This window comes from Xenopus tropicalis, chromosome 2 (genome assembly GCF_000004195.4).
Source record: "Xenopus tropicalis strain Nigerian chromosome 2, UCB_Xtro_10.0, whole genome shotgun sequence".
Lineage (NCBI taxonomy): Eukaryota > Metazoa > Chordata > Amphibia > Anura > Pipidae > Xenopus > Xenopus tropicalis.
In genome coordinates this window covers 64013045-64035613 of record NC_030678.2, presented here as the reverse complement: position 1 = coordinate 64035613, position 22569 = coordinate 64013045, and the positions used below count along the sequence as shown (strand labels likewise).

The following is a 22569-nucleotide window of genomic DNA, read 5'->3' as shown; positions in this document are numbered from 1 at the left end:
TCTGACACAAGCAATAACATCTGTGACATCCAAAAAGGGCACACACTTAATCTTATCTTCCATTCAGGCTTCAATATCACTAACACGGCTGAAGACATTGTCTGGTCAGATCACCATCTTGTACACTTTGACACTACACTGCTATGTAAAAAAATGCAGCAAAAGGAATGTATAAAGTACTGCCCAAATTGTCCGCTCTAAGCTTATATTGTTACCTGAATCTAGAGCAGTGCTGTCAAACTGGTGCCCCCCCCCACCTGTGGCATTGGGCAGGCAGAGTATGGCACACACTGGCAGTATAGGGCAGGCAGAGTATTGGACACGCATAGGGCAGGCATAGTATGGCACACATAGGCAGTACTCTGCCTGTGTGTGCCAAACTCTACCTGCCCTAGCCTGCCTGTGTGTGTCATACTTTACCTGCCCTATGCTGCCTGTGGTAGGTGAATCTGGCAGGGGTATGTTCTGGGAGTTTCTTAGCATTTGGAAATGCTGGGGGTTGCAGTGCTATCCACAAGGGAAGAGGAGGCATGTGGAATTTAGGGTATGTCTTAATATGACATAATATAATTCTTTCACATATGAATGAAGGGTGATATCTCTACAGTGATCATTTGGGTTTTTGCTGCACTGCCACCATTAGTGGTCTTCAGATCTCTTGTGATAACATGAGTGTGGTTTGAAGTGGATATGCTTTCAAAAATGTGAGTGGTCAAAACTGGCTTCCATTATCAGCCCTCCACCATTCTGTACTCAGAATTACCAAACATTCATTAAAGTATGTGGCTTCTCCTTTGTTTAAATGATTGAGTACTCTTATTAATACTTATGGTCGCTTATCAAGGTTTGGGATCTATTATCCAAAATGTGTGGGATCTGGGATTTCATAGAAAAGGGGCAATTTGGATCACCATACCTTAACTTTAAAACAAATTTAAACATTGATTAAACCCAGGGGTTTCAGGGTAATGGATTCCAAACCTGTAATAATTATTAGAAAAAATTATTATATAATGTGTAGGGGTACAATAATGCATAAGGAGAAGTCTGAGTAAGTTTTTCAATGAGTGTTTAAAATTTGTCACTTTGGATGTGTCTGGAAGGGAAATGGATCCATGGCACTTTGTACCACAAAAAAGTGAATATTATTTGCCTAAATACTTTGTTTATGGTAAGAAAGAATAACAAATAGGTTAAGATTTCCAGATTATGTGAAAATTCAGTGACACTTCTAGATAACCAAAAACAAAAAGGGCTGCAAATATTAAATGTAATTTAACCCATTGTAGAATCTAGCAATAAATAACCATCGTACCATCTGTCTCATCCAGCCCAGCATCTTGCATTTATTAGAGGTGTCCCAGATTTTTCAACTAAGGTAACCTTAATATTGAAGCACCCCTATGAACATAAAGGCGGCCATACACAAGCTGATTGGGGAAACTCTCCACCTAATTGGCCTAGGGACTTAACAGATGGAGGGTACTAGAGGCTCACTCAGTTCATTTATGCAAATTGCGCATTTGTGATCATAACAGCAGGAAGAAAGGAGAAGCTGGGATTTTTTTTCACTTCTGCCAGTTTACCAAGAACTGGCTGATTACATTTTTAAACTTGCTGATTCCTGAACCAATTGATTTAGTATACAGATTTTGGTCGGGGTTGACCATACACGTATACACCAATAATCATAAAATACTATTTTATAAATACATTTATTTTGAGATCATTTTAATAGACAACAGTTTTCTCCATTTTTACATGTAATATATTTGTTTTCAGTGAAGCGTAATGTTCCTGGAAGTGGATTTCAGGGATTATGGGCCATGCCTCTCACACGTCGAGATTCATCTCTTAAACGTCTGCAGACACTGGATGGAGAAGGCCATACACACCCAGCAGGAGAAAATGTTGAAACTCTTCATTAAGCTTTGAAGATGCAACATTATCTATTTGTGACACATGAAAGTGATTTATGTTTACATGTACATGAATTTAAGCAGTTTCTATAAATACGTCATAGTAACATGACTGCTCTGCAAACATGATGGAATCTTATAAGACAGAAAACCCCCCAAAAAGAACAATATTGTATAAATCAAAACAAAAAGTAACATTTCCCAAAACAATATGGTTGCATTGTGCATCTTATCAAATTAAATCATGTACCTATCTAGTGCAGCTATTGTACTCACAGTACAATCACAATCAGTATTAAAAAAACCACAGAAAAAAATACTTTTTACACTATTATTTAGGTAAAACATTTTTTGGTAGCTTCATAATATGACCCTTAATTATACCACCCAATGCCTGGGTCATAGGTAACTCAATGTCCTGAGCAGTATGCAAAACCATGCTGCAAGATCCTAGTTGTACATGTGTGCTGATTGTGGTGAGTGCCTTACATTGATGGGTATTGCAAACCAGAAGTGCCAGAAAACCAGAAGGTATATACTGAGGGACAAAAAAGTTATAATTTAGGGGCAGATTTATTACAGATCAAACTCAGGAATCCAAAATCAATTCAAGCAGTTCAGTATTTTTATTCTTTTGAACAATTTTTAAATTAACAATTGCAAAATGAAAATACGCAGAAGAGGAGTGTTACTAGTTCAAAAACAATGCAAAAATCTTTGGACCCTATTAATTAATGCCCTTGAGTATTAAAGATGAAGAACTACACTATAATCTCTAGATTAATAATTAAATAAATAGCTTCCAGGTTTTTATACACTTTTAACTACACAACAATTGACTGCTGGCCCTTACTGGTGCCCACTGACATTGATTGCTACAACCAAGATTTTCCACATTCATATATTCTCGATCTTACTTCCAAAGAGAGAAAGCAGTTGCATATTTTTAAATATCAAATACATAAAATCATGTTTAAATATATTGAATAGTGATGACAAATCTGTCCTATTTCTCTTCCCCAAAAATAAGAAAAACGACGACAAATACGCAAAATGCAGCTATTGCCGCAACCATTTTTTTTACGTGACTGTGACCTTTCAGACGCAGCCACAATACAGAATTTTGCAGCATACCATGGCTGCCGACAAAATTCTCTCATCACTAAAGTTGAATAGTATTTGCCACTTAGATAGCCCAGTCACCAGTTTGTTGTTTCCAAGTAAGAATTATATATTCTACATGAATTAAATCATTTTGCATATTTTTTTTAGAATTGGAAATACAGAACACCAAAAACCCTACAGAACACTTATTAGAAACTTAGTCCAATTAGATACAGCATCATTGTCCAACTTCCTTCTTTCTAAATCATAAAAATAAAGTACATTTTTTTCACCATGCTGATGACTAATTTTGCCACAGACATCCAATCACAATGGTTCCATAGAATTTATTCAGTTAGGTGTTGACTGAAACTCACAGGTGTAAGAAAGTATTTATCCAGTCACAATGGTATCATAATTCTTATTGAGACAGGTGTCAGTCTTTCAAAGTACATGACTGGATCAGGGTCAGACTGGGCCGCTGGGACACCGGGAAAAATCCCGGTGGGCCCCGGCGGGCCAGTCCGACCCTTGCTGGCGCTCCCCCTGCCTGACTGTTCCTCCCCTCATGCGTTAAATGTATGTACACTCGGGGAGGATGTCGGGTGGCGGGAGCCCCGGTGGGCCCTGCACCCCCCAGTCCGACCCTGACTGGAAGTGTGAATTGTTGTGAAACCGCCGGGGTAAGTATGTCAAAGCAGCATTGTAAGTTGCTGGCAAGCAGTGTTGCAGGCCTCTTCCTCTGTTCGGGGATGGTTTTTCCAGTCTTTCACACAGGGGCGCGGCTGTGATGAGGCGAGTTGAGCAACTCACCTCAGGCGGCAGTGCCCAGCAAGTTACCTGGAGCGGCAAAAAATACGCGCTTGGTAATTTAAATAGCCCTCCTTAAAGAGAGACTCCTGTCATGTAGAAATCGCTATTGCGCTATGTTGGGCCATTCCATTACAGAGAGGTAGTTTTGTCTCCCCAATGTAAAAGTCTGGGCACTCTTCACTACAATGACCAGCACAGACCACATTACTTTTCATGTGTTTTGGTGTTGGGTCTTTAGGGTGCACCAGCTTCTGTCTCAGAATGTTGCTGGGTTTGAAAAATACAGTAATGTGATGTTTGTTGAAAATTCTGATGTTTTTCTGATGTTATATGGGATGAGTATGTTGCTTCACCTGCTATGTTCCTGCTCCTTTCACAACAATTCACACTTCCATGTACATTAAAGATTAACACCTGCTTTAATCAGAATCATGGTACCATTGTGACCAGGGGTGGATTTTCAGTAAGACTTGGGGAGGCTATCCCCAAACCTCTTTGTCCAAAAAATTAACCCACCAAAAAAATCAAAGTTAAAAAAAAGTTACAAATCCTAGGACTAACCAGTTTGCATACTCCTGCTTGTTCTTTAGGGAGGCGGGGTGGTGCTGCTCACTACTAGTATCTATAGAAAAAAAACGGTAGCTTACAGTGATTCCAGTGATGTCATTGTGAGATTTTCTACGATTTGGAAGGCAAAGCTGCAGAGCCGGTCTGTGCGCCAAGCACTGTTATCCTTAGCGGCCTATAAAATAAATATGCTATTCCTTCTTACTGGAATGCTTGCCTATATTTTTACTCTGTACAACTAGGTTGAACTGAATAAGCTGTTCAGATGAATGGTTAAATACCCCTTTTCCCCCAGCACATTCAATTTAAACAGTAATGGACAAAGACACTTCATGTGTGAAGTGACTTACATATTTTGTGAATGCCTGATTTTTTACAGTACCTTTAAACCATCTTAAACATGGCCATACAAAATACTTTATTGCACTTTCATCTAGGCACTGGTCTGATGGTACTTTTGGAGTGAGGAAGGCATTTTCTCCCATCTAAGGCTACAGTCATTTCACCTTATCTGGTTCAAATGAGAGAGCAGTTTTTTTTTTTTACTTAGACAATATGTTTATATTGATGGTTGGATGCATGTATTTTTTAACTTCATCAAATATTATACTGTGTGATTTTGAAACTGCAGTTAAAAGGCAGCTACTGTTTTTTTTTGTTTTTTTTTGCAAGAGGACCACAATATATCTGCACTATTTATAATGTAAGAGCTCCCATATATAACATTTTATTTAATACGAGATTGCTATGCATATTGTTTTCAAAATAGTTTATGCTTTGTCCATGTCGAGTTAAAAAAAAAAACAACAATTCAGTATTTAAGCATTTAGATGGGCCCCTCAGTTGTTAGCTCTTATATGTATAAGGTGAATTACAACTTTTGTCAATGTTACATAATGTAGGACTGAATCAGCTGTTTCTCCGCCAGTGTACAATTGCAACAAAGACTGTTCATGTGACATTAGACTTAAGGTGGCCATACATGGTAATATCTGCTCGCTTCTCCCGATATCCCCACCTGCGAGTGGGCGATATCAAACTAATTCAGTCGTTTGGCCCTGAGGCCAAACAATTGAATTAGAATGGGGGGTATAGGTGCTGTTGGTTTGGGGACCACATCAACGAGCTGATGGGGTCCCGGATCCAAAGGAAAATTCAAACCTGCCTGATAGAGATCTGCTTGATTTCATGCCAGATGTCAGTCGGGCAGGTCCGTCATTCATTTCCATACGCAGGCCAATAAGCTGCCGAATCTGTCAATAGGACTGATTTTGGCAGCTAGAATCAGTCCGTGTATGGCAACCTTTAGGTTACCCAAACAAAAAAATCACCCTCCACCTATGATTGTGACTGGGTCATACTTTTCAGCCAACACCTAATTGAATAACTTCAATAGAACCATTGTGACTGAATGTCTGTGACTGTATTATCCTCAAGGGTTTAAATGCCAGGGAATTCCCTACCACTCATATGTACTGAAAGAAGCCACTGGGATGAGTGGTGAAATGTTTTCAAAAACATTTAGAAAAGTCCAGTTGTTTTAGACTTAATTCTGTTAGATACTGTATCCTATTTTAGCAGAATAATGTAGTTATAACCCTTTGTGAATATTCCAATCCAATGATACTATACCAGATTAGAGGGAATGTAGGATTAGAATTCAGGCTGTTAGCCTGAACTAAGTTCTTTAGGTGCTTGCTAGTTTATACCATCAGGCACCAGATTAATTATGTATTAGGTCATGTGCTAAAAATCATTAAGCACTGTTGCCATTTAAGTGTTCCCTGTAAATAAAATATTTTGAGTAGATCTGTATTCATGTATTCTCATTTTCCTCTTTTTTTTTTAAACATATACTCAGTAGAGTAACTTTAGAGGCGCAGTGGTCGCTCATGACCACAGAGGCACTCTGTTGGATTTTTAATTACAATTTGTACACAACACACCTTTTCTCAGAATCCTGAAGCAATGCTATTAGATTTTTATAAGACACTTCCAAAAAAGAATCTGGAAATTTTAATTTTTCAAATCCTAATCGCTTGCATATGTTCCAAGCATTGCACAAGTGATAAGAGAAGTAACTTATAATTTAGACTACGAAAACGCTGTTCCAAATTTTCCAATTTTGTTGGAAAAAAACAAGTTCTTGAAGATTATCGACTCTGGGTGAGTAATATTTTATGCTACCTACATTTAAGGAAAGCTATACATATATATATATTGTAGTATGGTTGGGAAAATCATAGAAGGAAAGTACATCCAGGGTCGGACGTGGCCCGGCCGCATCCGCTAACCCCCAACATTTAGAGTAGCGGGGTGTATTCTATTAAGCGTTTTTCAGCTTGCCGAAAATATGTCTTAGGGTCTGTAAGGGCTGATTAGCCTCACCTGTAGTTAAAAAGTGCTCCAAGGGTAATGGCTGGGCTGCTCTCTCTTGGGAGATAGGTGAGACAATGGAACTGCAATGTGGAACTTATCCTGTTTGGGGAAACGTGTGTATGGGACCTGATGGGGGACTGTTTTCTGCACAGTTACCTTTGAGAGCCTGAGGAATATCTGTCCACAGAGGTGGATGGCCTAGTAGCAAAGACCAGCTACTGCATACTGCCATAAAGACTGAGGGATTGAAGTGCAGCCGCTTCTGACAAGTCATCCTCAATAAACAAGCGGTTTAAGACCATTTTCCTTTCAACTTTTCAGGAGGACTAATATTCCAGTGGAAGATGGGTTAGGCTTGAAGTATGCTATGGATCAGAAGAAGGAGACTTCTTTGAAATAAAAATATATAATCTGTGGTTCAATGTAAGCCATCAATTGCAGCTTCAGAGGTTTCAAGAGCTTGATTCTTCAGTTGGGGGAGGATATTCAGAACAAGGTTTCCAGGGAAAACTTGATTAAAAATCTTATTGTAAAATCAGATTGTTATGTCAGCATCGGAATTTCTTAGTCATTTGTCTATTTAATCCCTTAAGATTGCCCCTAACAAACTAGTGCTTTCCACCTTAGCTAGAAGAGCGACTTGGTTGAAACCCTGGCAGGCAGGTTCCACTTCAAAGATTAATCTGTATAATATGGATTTTGAACTGGGTCATCTCTTTGGTTCCAAATAAAATTTGTTAATGGAAAAGTTATCCAATGACAAGGGTAAATTTCTTCCGCAAGACAGACAAAGGAAATGGAAGGTTTTCATAAACAAAGGAGATTTCCAGAAAGGACAATACAAGGCAGATTCTATGAGAAAAACATCACAGCCTTACAGAGGTCAAAGGCCTTAAGAGGTAAAACAAGGTTGCAATCTAGTGGCAGATCCCTGGGTTCTTCAGTTAATGAGGTTTATAAAGGGAAAATTGGTACTATGACTCAACACTAAAAGCTCCCCAACAATCCTATAACCAATAAGGGTATACTATAAATATTGATGAGAAAAAGACAGGCAACCCTCTTTTTTGGTTAATTATCTTAAGTACACCCTTCCTAGATAACCAGAATTTTTTTCCTTATAACTACCACTACAGCATATAGTTACTTCTCTTAATCCAACAGATGATTCTTAGTGGTAATATAAAAACACCAATCATTAAACAATCAATGTTTAAAATCCAATATTCTAAGTGTAATCACTCACTACAAAAACAATCATTAAAAATAAAAATTGTAAAGTGTTAATTGTGATGAGTGCTGTCTAAAGCGACGTATGAGCAACTAGCACAGTCAGGGAAATACCACACTTGCAACAAGGGTTTTTCACAGAGGTTTATTAAAAGTGGGAAAAACAGGGCAAGGCAATAGCATGGAGGCCAACAAGTCCCAAGATTCCAAGGGAACACAGAGGAGTGTCCTGCCACAGCTAGGTTACACCCCAGATGAACAAAAGACTCCTCTCCACCCCTGTCCTCTGGATTTTCTACCCTGCAGCTAGTGATTTCCGCCCTTTCCCACACCCCCTAGGATTGAATGGTTGGGAGGCTGGCTCCACCCTAGCAGGTCCAATTGGCAGGGGCCCCTGCTGCTTCATTGGGGAGGGCTGTGAAGATTTTCATTCATCCAGGTCATGGTATATCTAGTATAAATAAATCTAAAGCAACTGGACTTGTTAAGTAATCATTGAAGGCGTTTCACTACTCATCTGAGCAGCTTCTTCAGTTCAACTGACTGGTATGGGAAATCCTCAGCATATAAACTTTTCCACTAATCACAATGGCACATTGTAACTCTTCAGAGAGGTGACAGCTGAAACTCACAGGTGTTACTTGTTAGAGTTGCATGAATGGATGTGTGAAACTGCCAGGGTACAGATGTTAGAACAGCATTCTCTCTGTTTAGGGATGGCTTCTCCACTTTAACATGAATAGCCTCTTTTACACCTCTTTCAAACCAATGGTCTTCTTTGTCCAAAATCTGGACGTTGCTATTTTCAAAGGAGTGTTCCTTGTCTTTTAGGTGTAGAAATACAGCAGAGTCCTGGCATGTAGAGGTTGCCCTCCTATAACCCACACCATCTTTGTTTGGCCAGCGGGCTTTGGCTAAAATGGGGCCAGTAGAAGGGTCACAAGTGCTATTTCAAAGTGCCTGTGCTACAATCCGATCACTGCAACTGCAGCAATTGATTGTTTGAAAATAAATAAAAATCCTTACATCACCACTACAAATTCATCACTAATAAATCAAAAACGTATTTGATTAAATTAACTCTAATGTGACTAGTGCTAATTTAGATTTGATTTAGATTTGCATTCTGGGTAGTTAATAAAAAAGTGAACAACCACATAATTACCACCTTGATATAGAGCAAGATTGGAAAATGGAAAATTAAAGATGGTAGAGAGATTCTCAATAATTACTGCAGTCTCACATTGGATGTCTAGGCCCTGGGAATACCAAAAAGAAAGACATCTTGATAACAGGTCCCATACCTGTTCCAGGTATTAAAAACTAGTGAACCCATACCAAGATCTGCCTTGACGCACGTTTCGCCAATGGCTTTCTCAAAAGGCAAACAAAAAACCCCTCACAGTTTGTCTTCATTATAAGGCTGTTCTCATTTGTCCTCTTACTGTGACTTCAGCCCTTTCCCCACCTCTCCATCATCACTGAGCAATCAAACCTACCAGAAGGAAGAAGATATTCACCATATAAATTATAATATGTGGGAAGATGTCACAAGTGACCTCTATAGCTACTTGATCTCTATAAAGACGGATGATACGGTTCAGAATAATCCATAGGACATATATATATAACACCACTAAGGCTAAAAACAATGGGCAAGAACCCCAACGCTGCCTGCCCTAAATGATGAATCAAATACTCAGCCTCTGCATTATACTGTCTAATTTGCCTATAAGGTACTTTGCTTATTTTGTATAAAAGAAGGATCTCCTAATTGCTGGAATACTGGGTTTTAATACCGGCTCTGTACTGTCATAGCATAGTCTGTGTGTTGTTACAAAATGATAAATAAAATCCTAAAAAAAATCACTACATTTAGCTTAGCTTTGCTGTCTGGTGCTTTACCATATAAATACATATTTACCAATTTTACATTCTGAAAATATGATGTTTTCTGGAGTCAAATTATTTCCCACTTTTACCACACATAAATTAGGCAGTGTAGTTTTTGGTAGGTATTTTTTGGTTCAGAAGTTCAGAAAAGCACTGCTGTTTGTTACTTAGGAGTAGAAAGACATGGTTACCCATTTTAGATTCTGATTTCGGGAATATACGGTTTCCGGGGTAAATCTAATGTTCAAGAATTTTTTATTTTGGAATCTAAAGTATGCCGTATTCTGCCGTAGTGCTTTGAACCCACAAATCTACTGGGTAGGGCTATATTTTGATAAATATTACTTTGCTTCTGTTTCAATTTGGTTTTTTAATACTGTTATAATTTATTTTTGTTACTATGTGGATGGAATAGGGATGTACTTGCAAACACGGACTTTGACTTTCCATAATTGTCTTATGTATGCAGATTGTTATGAGGATTAATTAATATTCTAATTATGCATGATGTCATGGTAAATTGGCTGGGTCAAGCCGGCCAGGCATACTAGGCAACCCAGCCGGATTATGGAGATTACAAATCTAGGTTTGAATGGATTTATTGTCCAAATTGTGCTTCCTGGCACTGTATTGAATACCTCAGGTATCTGAATTTTAAAAACAGATCCCACAACAAAAGCTGATCGCTTAAACTCCTCCTCCTGGTCATAGCTGACAATTGACTTAAGTTATGTTGTGTGCCTATAGCCTACACCATTTGGAATTCTGGACTCCAAATGTATCAGTTGTGTGGTGTGTATCAGCTATCGCATTTTTACAATTTTTGACCTAATTTGAGATCTCAGTTGATTTTGATGTGAGCGTCTTTAACACAATTTATTATCCTGCAAGTAGGTGTTTAAGTATACACTATCATAAGTGATAGTGACACCTTTAGTTTTGCAATTAGATATTTTTTTAAGAGCAATAATATCTATTAATTACAAAATCATTGACATCAACTCACCAAATAAGTAAAATATATTGCTGTAAAAACACACTTCACTTCCTCATATGGAGAAGGATACTTTCTCTAGGATATTTCCTCTAGGGGCAAGTACTGCTGTTTTATTCTTGCTGACGTTTTTCCTTTCAGCCTCTCTAGTCTCACATCCCCTTGCGCACACACACACACACACAAAAAATAATCTTTTTGGAAAAATCCTCTCTGCACTGCTCTTTTTTTAAATGGTTCTTTTAACTCATTCCCCCTTACTTGATGACTTATTCCTCTCTCAGCTTGCCTTTCCTGTACAAATTTTAGTGCCTTCTCTGGTAGTAGAGGACCAACATTCCCCCCCCTGAGGTAGACTTAAGGTGGTGCAAGTGTGCATGTAGAATAGTATTACAGTCTGTGTCCTTGCAAAGTAGCATGGTACCTACTTTGTCACCCACTCTAAAGATCTATAAAAAGTGTTTGTTGTCATTACAGTCCAAAGAGAAGAAAGTCATTGAGGTACTTCACAAAACCATCTAGTTTACTTGGGGAGCCCTGCCAAATCATAAAGCAATCATCTAGTGCTTAGAACAAAAAAGGGGGTAGATGAAGGAGCGTTCATACTGTTGCATATCAAGTTTGTTATAAGATGGCATTACATTAGATCCAATGGCACTGCCAGATGTCTGTAGTGTTATTATAGAACAAGACTCCGACAAGGTTCTTATATGGTGCTATATTTATGAAACAAAGTCAGAGTCTTGTTGAAGCTTTCAGCAACAATAACTGAAAAGTGTCACAACCAGCTTCAGGTGAGACCCTGAAAGTCTTATATAAATGTTGGCATACCTTATCTCAAAACTAAATGACACCCCTTCAGCAACTTTCTGTGTACTTTGTGGTTACAGCTGTGCAAACAGCAAAATACATATAGGGACTTAAGGTCCCCATACACGGGCCGATTCTAGCTGCCGATATCGGACCCTTAGACCTGCTGGACTTGTAATGGACTTATAAATCTTCAGAATTGTGTAAATAACTCTGTTCAACATGGCTGTCTCAAACTATAGTGCCTAGGATACTCTCTGGCCTGCTATAGAGGGTGCCCTCAAATGTCAGCAACGCTTTCTAGCAATAAACATGAACAATGAGGAATTCATAAATGGATGTATCAAGCCAACCAAAATATAATCCCATACAGAGCAGGGCATTCAGTTTAAATTAAAATGCAGAGGTAGTGTTCTTGGACAGTCTGTGGTAGGTGGTTATATCAGACAAGATTGGTAGGTGTGGGTTGTGTGTGCTGGGTTTACTTGGATGGGTTGAACTTGATGGACTCTGGTCTTTTTTCAACCCTATATAACTATGTAATTGCTCAAGTAATTCAGTGCAGTAGCACTGTTTGTCAAAGAGCATAATGGTACTACCCTTATTTGCTTGGCAAATGATCAACTCACTATCAGATATAAGTTATTTGATCGCCTACTACTCTTCTTTTAATAGATTACTCTATGTTCTATGGCCTTTCCCTGTTTCTTAGGTAATTCTTTACAGTCCCAGCAATAGAAGCTGAGATATTATGCGGGATGTAAATGCTCTTTGATTTAAACAATTAAACTGGCTTCTTTTAAGCATTTTTAAAATGATCCTTGAGTTTTAGAGTGCATGTTATTGAAATACATATTTTATAGTTTCAAAAGCATCAGCATTATGGGTGGGAATCCTTAGAAAGGATAGCCATTTCCTAGGTAGTGAGGGTGTTTGTCATGGCTTGGCTCAGGTGAGTGCCTGAAAAGACATAGCCTATGTGATGTGTAACCCATGTTATACACAAAGTTGGCTTGATCATAAGCAGAAGACATATTGTATGAAGAAAAGATGATTTAATATTAAAAAACAGGAAGAAAACACTGCACATTTATGCAAGGTAATAAAAATACTACCCAAATCCATATACCAGGCCAATGATCAAGGGCAGGCAGCCAACAATCACAAGTCGATAAAACAGGCAGAGGGTCTGGACTGGCAGCGAGCAAGGAAAATCTGGTAAACGGGCCGAGGTCAGGGGCAGGCTGTAAGGTGTGCCAAGGTCAAAACCTGGAGATCAAAACACAAAGCAAGCAGGGAACTGGTCAAGGACTCAGAACCAAGAAAAGGACTTAGGATCTCAGATACAAGCAGGAAACCAGACAGGGATCAGGCTAGGGAACTCAAACAGGTCACAGGCTAGATCTGGCTAAACACTAAACAGGCTTATATAGGGGCTTAATTTTACATTGCAACCACATGAGAATAATGAGGTAGATGAAAAAGAGAGGTCAGCAGGGAGAGAAGATGGACAGAATAACTAACCAGCCTTAACCCCATGAGTGCCCAGGCTCAGAAGGTTAGTGCAGGTAGAGTTTGATAAGGGTTCAATGCCACATGATTCCAGACAGTGTGTTTAGAGAGTTCAAAAACTACCATCTCCTGTTTATCTTGGGGGATTGCCTGGGGAGGTTTTCCCCTTAGAAAGGAAGCTGCCTTCTGGTGAAAAAAGTTCAGCTTTTTACAGTTACCTTGGCCTGGAGCAGGTTTCTGCTAACAGGAGCACTGACCCGGGGTATCAAGTGAGCGATTACAATCAATGGGCGGGTGCCTACCATTCTGACACCCACCACTGATTATACCTTTCCTTCTCCTTCAAATAAAAGCTGGTTTACAAAGTCACTGGAGTCAACAAACAAAAGAAGTTGAGTCCTCCATTCCAGTAGCCTGCTCCAGGTGAATTGGGTTCCCAGACAGGTAGCTGCATTTTGATTAGGTTGCAGCTGCGCAGGGGTTGGCTTCCTAAGAAAAGGAGATACTACTCTTGCTAAGGTAAGAGAAAATGCAAAGGTTGGGAACCTGGTAGACACTAACATGAGTATTTCTTTCCCTCACATGGTAATAAAACAGGATTTATTGTATGATGTAGTTAAGAAAGGAGAAGATATTATTGAACAACTGGTTGTTCCTAAACCATATAGAAGAATGGTGTTAGACCTGGTTCATGGTCACCTTTTGGGGGACATTTAGGAGTAGAGAAAACTACAGAGATGATTTTACAAAGATTTTTCTGCTCTGGGCTACATAAAGATGTTTCAGAATACTGTATTTCATGCTCTTAGTGCACTGCCCCTAAAGAAAGTTTCCATAGTCCCTTGGTTCCCTGCCCATCATAGAAAAACCCTTTTAGAGGATTGGTATGGATCTAGTGGGGCAGATAATAAAATCTGCCGAGGGCATCAGCACATCTTCGTCATACTGGACTATGCTACTTGCTATCCCAAGACAATACCATTACAGAATTCCTCAGCCAAAACCACTGCTAAAGAGCTGGCACAAGTGTTTAGTAGGGTGGGTATCCCTAAAGAGATACTGACCGACCAAGGCACCCCCTTTATGTTCAAAGTCACCAAAGAACTGTGTAAATTATTTAAGGTGACCCAGTTACAAACCTCAGTGTACCATCCAAACAAATGACTTAGTTGAAAGGTTTAACAAGACACTGGCAATGCGGTTCCCCTCCGACACAAAAAAGCTAAACATGGGGGGAGCAGTGTCAACTTGGTGGCGCTGGAAGTGAGGATATGTAAGTGAAACACTGGGAAACTGGTGCATGCAGTATATGTTTCCCCCAGATTCCTGTCATATATGTGGTAACTTCCACAAATGTCCATTTTTACAATGTGGAAAAAAACAAAGTGTTTATTTTACTATTGTTCAGCTTAAGTAAGGGCTCTGGCACACAGGGAGACTAATCACCTGCGACAAATCTTCCTTGTTGCGGGTGACTAATCTCCCCGAAATGCCATCCCACCGGCGAGTAATTGTATTTACTCGTAAGTCTGAAAATGTATTAGTGCATTTTGCTTTGTAAGGGACTGGGGCACAAGGCCCTTGTCCTGGGTTAGTAAGGGAAAAATAATTATGTATTATAGCCGGACAGGCTTAGGATTTTTTGTTTGTTTTCTGTGTTTTTTTTTTTTTCTCTTTGGAAAAGCCTCAAACTGGCCAAAGACCAGTTATACTGAATTGAACTGCCTGTACCTCTGCTTTGAAGTGTCTGGAAGAGTACACAAAGGTCTATTCTCCAGTGTCACCCCAGTCAAACTACTTAAAGGAACAGTAACACCAAAAAATTAAAGAGTTTTAAAGTAAATGAAATATAATGTACTGTTGCCCTGCACTGGTTAAAGTTGTGTGTTTGCTACAGTAACTCTACTATAGTTTATATATAATAAGCTGGTGTGTAGCCCGGGGGGCAGCCATTCAAGCTGGAAAAAAGGAGAAAAGGCACAGGTTATGTAGCAGATAACTGATAAGCTCTGTAGAATACAATAGTGTTTTATCAGTTATCTGCTAAGTGCCTGTGCCTTTTCTCCTTTGAATGGCTGCCCCCATGGCTACATAGCTGCATTCTTTATATAAACTATAGTAGTGTTTTTGAGGCAAACACACCAGTTGTACCAATGCAGGGCAGCAGTACATTATATTGGAATTTCTTTTATACACTTGAATTTTTTGGTGTTACTGTTCCTTTAAAATCCTTACAAGACATTATGCTAAAGTATAAAACAAATTATACCTTCTCCTAACAGAATAAATACAGAGGAGCTCAGAAAGTAGCCAGAGGTAACCTTACCACCACTTACTACACAGTTACATAGAAATATGCAATAAGACATGTAGGGAAGTGCTAATTTACACTTTCCCCAAGCACACAACCCTGTGACTTTAAATCTGGAGCAACCAAAAACATGGCTGCTGACTGTACTGCAAAGGGACAGTTCCCAGTCACAGCCTGGCCCAATCAGCAGGGGGGATTGGCTTCTGACCTTGTGACCCTGCTGAAAGAGCTTTGGAGCCAAAAAGATATGAAAGTGAGGCAGATCTTGTTCAGGAAGAGAGGAGAAGGAAAGCATGGACTCTGCACAGTAATACTGAGAGCTGCCTAAGATTTCTCCATCTTTCCTGTGAGTGTTCCTCTGATCTGTACAAGTAGGGAGCTAGGGTTCCACCTGTAGAACAATCTATTATATATAGGGAACCCCATAATCAGAGCATAGGGAGTTAGTTAACCCTTCCCATTCAGCCATTTAGTGAATGGGATTACTGCAGCAGGCCTGAGCTATTGTTAGGGTAGTAATCCCTGTAGGATAGTTAGGACTTCAGCCCTGTAGTGAGTTACCAGCGTGTACACTGGATCTGGATGTGGGATTACCCATCAGCCTCCGTGACACCTGCAGTGAATCTCCATCAGGATCCCAAGAAGCCTTTCTCTACTCCAGCATCTCAAGCTCAGTGAGGATTAAAGCTGCCAGACTGCTTCCCTGCATCTGCTCTGCCCAACAGGATCTATTCCCCTTTTACTGCCACCAGGAGTTGGTGAGGTTTTACAGTTACACACCCCGGGGTGCTACAATCTGGTGTTGCAACACATAACTCTGTTACCCCTACCTTCATACAAGGAGTTAACCTGTGCACACTCAAGGTTCTTAAAGTGACAAGGGACATATTCTTACACAAAGGGGAATAGTGTCAAATATTACATGTGTTATGTGAAACTGTTATTCATTGTTTTCATTTCATTGCATCTTGCATATATATTACAATTTATTTCATATCTATCAATGTGTGGTTTATTTCCATTGCATTTGGTATATTAATCACTGCTGTTGCAGTTCCCAGGGAGTTTTTGCCCACTAATACATGGTTTAGCCCTGGGTGGAGGCACTTAAACTTTCCAAACCCTGCAAATCTCCCACTTAGCGGAGGCTTGGGATTTCTCCTGTTTGCGCCCCAGTGTGGCCCTGGATATCAGTGCCAAGAAAGGGTTACATTTTGGAGGCACTGCTGAGATACCGATTTGTGGAACTTTAGTCACCATGTCTGCCATTACCCCAGAAGGAGTTAAAATGTGGGCTCTGCAGGAAGGACTCACTTTGCCATGTGCATTTGCAATTGATCACATCCCCCTACAGTTGCCAAATGGTGTGCTTGAACAAGCACTGTCATCTTACCCTGGCCTAGCTGGCGCTGCTATAGTCACATCATCACCTTCACCCTTACAAGGATTGAAGCAAGTGCTGTGTGTAGCTCAGTCTGAGCTTAAAAGAGACAGTTTACCTGCAGTTATCTATTCAGATAGTATTTCACAAAGGGGATGGACTGCTATATATCCTCCTGCTATTCCAGCTATACACCCACAATGCTCATCCAGTCCCATGGCTGTACAGCCAGACTCCTGCAGCATACTTATTGAAAATGACACTTCTTATGTACCACCTCAATATCCTATTTTGGAGTGGGTACCCCCTCCAGTACGGCCTCCTTTGTCCACAAGTCTGGACACCATAGCACCTGTATTTGCTGAAAGCATACAGAAAGTAACTGAAGCTAGTATACGGTTATGGCAAGAGACTGTCTGGAGTGTAAAGAAGTATTTTTCTGGTAATGATCCAGTACCCAAAGGTGAAGAAGTGTTTTCTGAATGGATAGAGTACATCCGCCCATTATTAGAGGAATGGGAAGGAACTGATAAAATGAAACAACGCAGACTAATGGAGCTAGTAAGACATCCTGTTTTGATTTTCTTACAAGCCCAAAAGACTAAACAGCCTGATTGTACTGTTTATGATTTATTACAAGCCTTGATAAATCGCTATGAGAAATATGAGGATCCTCAACAACGTCTTGCTAAGTTTCAAGCAATGCGACAGTCTAAAGGCGAGAAAGCATCTGCATTCATTTGCAGAGTGTCTAATGAACTAAATTACCTCATATTCAAAAAGATCATTCCTGCAGCTCAGGAAATTTCTCATCTTCACCGGCAAGTAAAGTGGGGCTCAGACCCCAAGCACCCTGTCAATCTTGCTGTGCAATCGTACCTGAGATATAACCCTAATGCGTCTACGGGGGATCTCTTAAGGACAGCTGAGGAAGAGGAAGCTAGAATAGACTTCTATTATGCATCTTCTACCCATGATTCTGAGTTAAAAGAGAAAGAAAAGCTTTCTACAGCTCAGTCTCAGACTGTTCCACAGCCTGCAAAGAGCAAGTCACCTGAAGCACCACAGTTTCCTAAAACCACGAAACCGTACTGCCGACGTTGCCAGACACAAGGGCATGACACCAATAACTGCTATCGTAAAGTACAAGCTACTCCTGTGCAAAGCCAAGTTGGAGAATGCAACTCAAGCAGACATAAGGAAAGGAAGCCTGACCACCCCACACCCCTTGTAGGGGTAGGACGTAAGTGCATCTTCCATCTGACTGTGAATGGTGTCCCTTCTACCGCATTGTTTGACACTGGCTCACAGATAACCATCATTTGTCGACCTTTCTACCAGGAACATTTATCCCACCTACCCTTGATACCTGCTGATGACATAGAAGTAGTGGGTGTGGGTGCCGAGTCAGCTTATATGGATGGTAAAGTTGAAGTTGATCTCCGAATACCTGGGATAACTTCTGAAGCTGAACCCCCTCTCAAAGTGTTCGCTTATATTTGTCCTCCTATGGATCTCAGGACTTCTGCACCAATAATTGTGGGATCTAACGTAAAGGCAGTTGAAGATGCCTTCCTTAAGTTTCTGCACTTGCAAGGGACCACTGATGTTTCTTCTTTTCCTGTGTCAGCAGCAGTGAAGAGACTGTGTGAAGCTTTTGTACCCGAATTCTGTCAGGGTCCTGTGTACAGAGTGAATGGGCCTCCTTTAGAAATTCCAGCTGGTCAAGCACAACTGATACAAGTTTCCTGGTCTCTGCCGATTGAATGCGATACAGAAAGCTATTTTCTTCTGGAAACACCACCTGAACAAGTTGCAAAGCATGGTTGGGAATTAATTCCAGAAAGAAAGGACTGGAGACAGGGAATGCCCGAGTTTGATTGGGTTGTTCTGCGAAATCACAACCCTTGGCCTATTACAGTGAGTGAGTTTGATGAAGTTGGAGAGTGCTACTCTGTTCAAGAAGTTACTTCTGAATCTGAAGTGTGTTCTGCACATATTGAACCAAAAGATGCACCTCTGAATTTTGATTTTGGGGACTCTCCCATGCCGAAAGAAGCCAAAGAACTGCTTATTAAGGAGCTCACAATCAGAGAAGATGTGTTCTCCACTGAGGATATGGATGTTGGATGTGCCAAAAGTGCCTGTCACACCATTCGCTTAGCAGATTCTAAACCCTTCCGGGAGAGATCTAGAAAGTTACCACCCAGAGATGTTGAAGATGTACGAAAGTGCTTGAAAAAGATGAAGGATCAGAATATAATCACAGATTCTAGAAGTCCCTATGCTTCCCCTATTGTGGTGGTTCGGAAGAAAGATGGATCCGTTCGTCTTTGTGTGGACTACCGCACATTAAACCGAAGGACCATACCCGACCAATACACACTACCTAGAATTGAAGATTCCATGGAAGCTTTAAGTGGGAGTAAATGGTTTACTGTGATGGATCTCAGATCTGGATACTATCAAGTACCAATGTGTCCTGAGGATCAAGAGAAAACTGCCTTCATATGTCCTCTGGGATTTTATCAATTCACACGGATGCCTCAAGGTATCTGCGGGGCCCCTGCAACATTCCAGAGACTCATGGAAAAAGTTCTGGGAGATCTATGCCCCCGAGAATGTCTTGTCTACCTTGATGACATTATTGTGTTTGGAAGTACTCTAGAAGAACACCATGAAAGACTCATTCGTGTGATTGACAGACTTCAAGAAGAAGGTCTAAAGTTGTCTATTGACAAATGCAAATTTGGTCGTACCTCAGTGCACTACGTGGGACATATTGTGTCTGCTGAAGGCGTGGCCACTGACCCTGCCAAAATAGAAGCAGTGGTGAATTGGCCACAACCAAACAACCTCACAGAACTTAGGTCATTCCTTGGGTTCTGTGGCTATTACCGAAGGTTTGTGGAGGGATATTCCAAGTTGGCAAAACCTTTACATACCTTACTGACCATTCCCTCAACTGAAGAAAAGGCTACCAAAAATTCCAAGTTACCCTTTGGGGATAAGTGGACTGAGGCCTGTACTCAAGCCTTTGCAGCTTTGAAGAAATGTCTCACAGAAGCCCCTGTGTTGGCCTATGCAGATCCAACAAAACCCTATATCCTCCATGTGGATGCCAGCTATGATGGTTTGGGAGGAGTACTTCACCAAGAGTACCCTGGAGGCTTGGGTCCTGTGGCATATATAAGCCGGAGTTTAGCTGCAAGTGAAAAAAACTACCCAGTACACAAGTTAGAGTTCCTGGCACTAAAGTGGGCCATTGTTGATAAACTTCAGGGATACCTGTATGGAGTGCCGTTTGAAGTTAGAACTGATAACAACCCTCTAACGTATGTTCACACTACCGCAAAGTTAGATGCTACAGGCCAGAGATGGTTAGCTGCCTTATCTAACTATCAGTTCACACTTAAGTATAAACCAGGTCCGAAGAATGTAGGAGCCGATGCCCTATCTAGAAGGCCTGGTCTACCTGCTACTACTGATAATGAGGAATGGACAGAAATTTCAACATCAGGGGTAAATGCCTTTTGCCTAGCTTCGGCTGTTAATAGAAGGAAACTCAACTTCTCAGACTTAAGAGTAGTGGATTCACTGGGTGCAAGACCAGAATGTGTACCAGATGCCTTTTGTTGCCCTGCATTGCTAGGGATTGATCAGCTTCACCCTTTGAAGAAAAAGGATTTGATCAGAGCTCAAATAGCTGACCCTATCATAGGGCCCCTGAGAAAAGCTGTTCTACAAAAGGACCAGGAGTATCTTAAGAAGTCTCTGCCTTCCTATTGCACTATCCTTTTAAGAGAATGGGAGAAGTTTCAGATAGAGAGTGGACTCCTGTATAGGGTGGTACTATACCATGATCACCCTGATCGACGCCAGTTTGTTCTTCCTAAAAGATATCAACAGTTTGTGCTCAGAAACTTACATGACAAAAATGGACATTTAGGTACTGAGAAAACATACGGTTTGATCCAAGATAGATTCTACTGGCCTAAGATGAGAGAAACTGTTACTGACTATTGTAGAAGATGTCTGAGATGTTTGCAAAGAAAAACATTGCCAATAAAAGCTGCACCTCTAGAGCACCTGAAAAGTTCAGGGCCCTTAGACCTAGTTTGCATGGACTTCCTCTGCATTGACCCTGATTCTAAAGGAGTTGGAAACATTCTAGTGGTGACTGATCATTATACACGCTATGCTCAAGCCTTTCCTACCAAGGATCAGAAAGCTGCCACTGTTGCTAAAGTTCTTTGGGAGAAGTTCTTCATTCACTATGGACTTCCTGTTCGTCTACACTCAGATCAAGGACGAGATTTTGAGAGTAAATTGATCAAAGAACTTCTGCAAATGCTCAACATCAGTAAAAGTAGAACTACACCATATCATCCTCAAGGAGATGCCCAACCAGAGAGATTCAACCGCACCTTGTTAAACATGCTCGGTACCCTAAATGTTAAAGAGAAAAGATTTTGGAGTCGCCATGTTAGCACTATGGTACATGCTTACAACTGCACTCGACATGAAACTACCGGATATTCTCCCTACTTTCTCATGTTCGGCAGAGAAGCACGACTACCAATAGATCTCTACTTTGGAGTATCCGTGGATGGTATGGGCAGCATTAGTCATTCTCAATATGTTGCTAAGTTAAAAGATGATTTGTCTAAAGCCTATCGTCTTGCTGAGGGAAATGCCTCTAAAACTAATCAAGGCAACAAGAGAAGGTATGATGCCAGAGTACGTCACAATGAACTTGTTCCAGGAGACAGGGTATTACTGAGAAACCTAGGAAACAATGCTCAGCATAAACTATCTGATCGTTGGCGTACAGACTTTTATGTTGTAGTTGATAAACTACCTGGTATCCCTGTCTACCGTATTAAAGGCCCAAGGGGGTATCTAAAAGCCTGGCACCGAAATCATCTCTTACCCATACCTCAAGTATCTGACTCAGAGACTGAGGATCAAACAGGCTCTACTGTTAGTGATGGTTCCTCTTGTGCTGGAAATTCACCAAATAACTTTGATGTTTCAGTCAATTCACCTGCATCACTTAATGCAGATAATGATGATGAACAGCCAACCATTGCACCTACTAATTCACATGATGACCCACCTTCTTCTACAAGACTGAGCCCAAACACCCCAGCATTTGTTCCTGCTACACAGCCTGGACTGAATCAAACCCAGAATTCAGTTAACCCAGCCTCAGGACTGCCTGCTAGGGATGTGCGGAGGGGAAGAAGGATAAGGAGGCCTCCTAGTGCCCTTACCTATGATTCTCTAGGGGTACCTAACTACACTTCCCAACCTTTTGTTGGATATGCCTCACCTTATCAGTGTGGTTTAAATGTGCCTTGTGTTGCTGATGTTCAGAATTTGTTAAGGGAAATGTACCAAATGATGAGTAGGTTATCTTCTATGATGTCTGTTAACTACTACTAATTTCATTTCCCTTACAGCAACCATTGTATCTTGATAGCTCTCAGGAGAGACTATCCGAAGCGGATGTTTATGTCTAAATAAGTGGCATCTTGCCTGTTTATGTTATTTGTACCCTTGCTGGGACAGAAGGGATTTTCCAGGGGGAGAATGTAGGGAAGTGCTAATTTACACTTTCCCCAAGCACACAACCCTGTGACTTTAAATCTGG

The 22569-nt window shown here is 40.6% G+C and overlaps 2 protein-coding genes and 1 long non-coding RNA gene across 3 annotated transcripts in view; 2 read left to right on the top strand and 1 right to left on the bottom strand.

Annotated features, from left to right (window-relative positions):
* The window catches only part of def6 (DEF6, guanine nucleotide exchange factor), a 67389-nt gene extending 61171 nt beyond the window's left edge, over positions 1–6218 (top strand). The window contains exon 11 of the mRNA XM_002941405.5: positions 1783–6218. Within this exon, the coding sequence (XP_002941451.2) occupies positions 1783–1928 (146 nt within the window). The 3' untranslated portion in view covers positions 1929–6218. The remainder of the gene's footprint in view (positions 1–1782) is intronic.
* On the bottom strand, positions 1697–14567 carry LOC116408825. Its single transcript, XR_004221282.1, has 2 exons — positions 12839–14567; positions 1697–1949 (listed from the first exon to the last, which is right to left on the bottom strand). It is a non-coding gene; the product is annotated as an uncharacterized LOC116408825 (long non-coding RNA).
* Positions 14568–16690: 2123 nt separating this feature from the next.
* Positions 16691–22569, top strand: LOC116408824. The gene has a single exon (XM_031896828.1). It carries the CDS (start codon positions 16791–16793, stop codon positions 22359–22361), a length of 5571 nt encoding a protein of 1856 aa, XP_031752688.1. The 5' UTR covers positions 16691–16790; the 3' UTR covers positions 22362–22569.